Raw genomic sequence first — 1,307 nt, forward strand, 5'->3', positions numbered from 1 at the left:
TGGATGGATGATGATGATGATAGATGGATGGTGGATTATGAATGATGAACAATAAATGGATGGATGATGGATGGATAGTGGATGATGGATGGATGATGATGGATGGATGATGATGATGAATGATGGATGGATGGTGGATTATGAATGATGAACAATAAATGGTTGGATGATGGATGGATAGTGGATGATGGATGGATGATGATGATGATGATGATGATGGGTAATGGATGGATGGATGATGGATGGATGAATTTAACAGCAAACAAATCTTCTTGTTCTGGTCCTTTTGTGTTTCAGGGACTCGGCTGTAAACGACGAGTCGATGGCGTTGGTTCTGCTCACCGACCTGCTGTCCCAGCTGGAGAAGGTCCGATCTCAGGAGCAGAACTTCCTGCAGAGACACAACATGAAGATCATCCAGCAGCAGCTGCAGGTACTCCAGGTCCCAGTCAGATCTGACCCAGATAAAAAGATGATTTTATTAACACATGTTTGTTTTTGTTCATATTTATGACCTTTAAACTGTATATGTTGCTTCTAGGTTTGGTTCTTGACCACAGACCGACTCAACAAGAAAAACAAAAATCATATAAACTTAAAAAATAAATAAATTATTACGTTGACTGTTAAAAAAAGATCAAAACAATGGTCATAAATGAAAAAAAAAAGGTCATATGGGTTGACTTCAAAAGTTAATCAGCTGTAGACATTCATCCAATGAAAACCATCTGAGCTTTGATAAAATAACGGCTAGGTAAAAACCATTGTTGGAGTATAAAAGTTCACAGGTCGGTCTACGTTCCTACCTACACTTATAGTCATGAACTCTTGAGATTGTGGACAAAAACAATCCAGATGAATTTTCTCTGCAGGATAATGGGACTGTCCTTAGAGATAGGGTAATAAGTTCAGCTATCAGGAGAGACTCGGAGTAGAGTCGCTGCTCCTTCACATCCAGAGGAGCCAGTTGATGTGATTCAGGCACCTGGTAAGGATGACCCCTGGACGCCTCCCTAGGGAGGTGCTCCAACTTGGAGGAGACCTCGTGAAGACCCAGGACACGCTGGAGAGACCATGATTCTCAGCTGGTCTGGAAACATCTTGGAGTCCTCCCAGAAGAGCTGGAAGAATTTAATAAATAAATTGGTTGGTTGGTTGGCTGGTCTGTTGGTTGGTTGGTGGGTTGGTCCATTTGTTGGTTGATTGTTTTTTTGGTCTATTGGTTGGTCTATTGGTTGGTTGGTTGGACCGTTGGTTGGCTGGTTGGTCCATTGAATGTTTCATTGGTTGGTTGGTTCACTGGTTTG

At 41.9% G+C, this 1,307-nt stretch overlaps 1 protein-coding gene across 1 annotated transcript in view; it reads left to right on the forward strand.

Annotated features, from left to right (window-relative positions):
- stat4 (signal transducer and activator of transcription 4) overlaps positions 1-1,307 on the forward strand; it is a 22,710-nt gene that overhangs the window by 2,600 nt on the left and 18,803 nt on the right. The window contains exon 2 of the mRNA XM_037686272.1: positions 298-433. Within this exon, the coding sequence (XP_037542200.1) occupies positions 298-433 (136 nt within the window). The remainder of the gene's footprint in view (positions 1-297; positions 434-1,307) is intronic.

The sequence above is a fragment of the Nematolebias whitei genome, chromosome 13, assembly GCF_014905685.2.
Source record: "Nematolebias whitei isolate Nwh7 chromosome 13, NemWhi1, whole genome shotgun sequence".
Taxonomy (NCBI): Eukaryota; Metazoa; Chordata; class Actinopteri; order Cyprinodontiformes; family Rivulidae; genus Nematolebias; species Nematolebias whitei.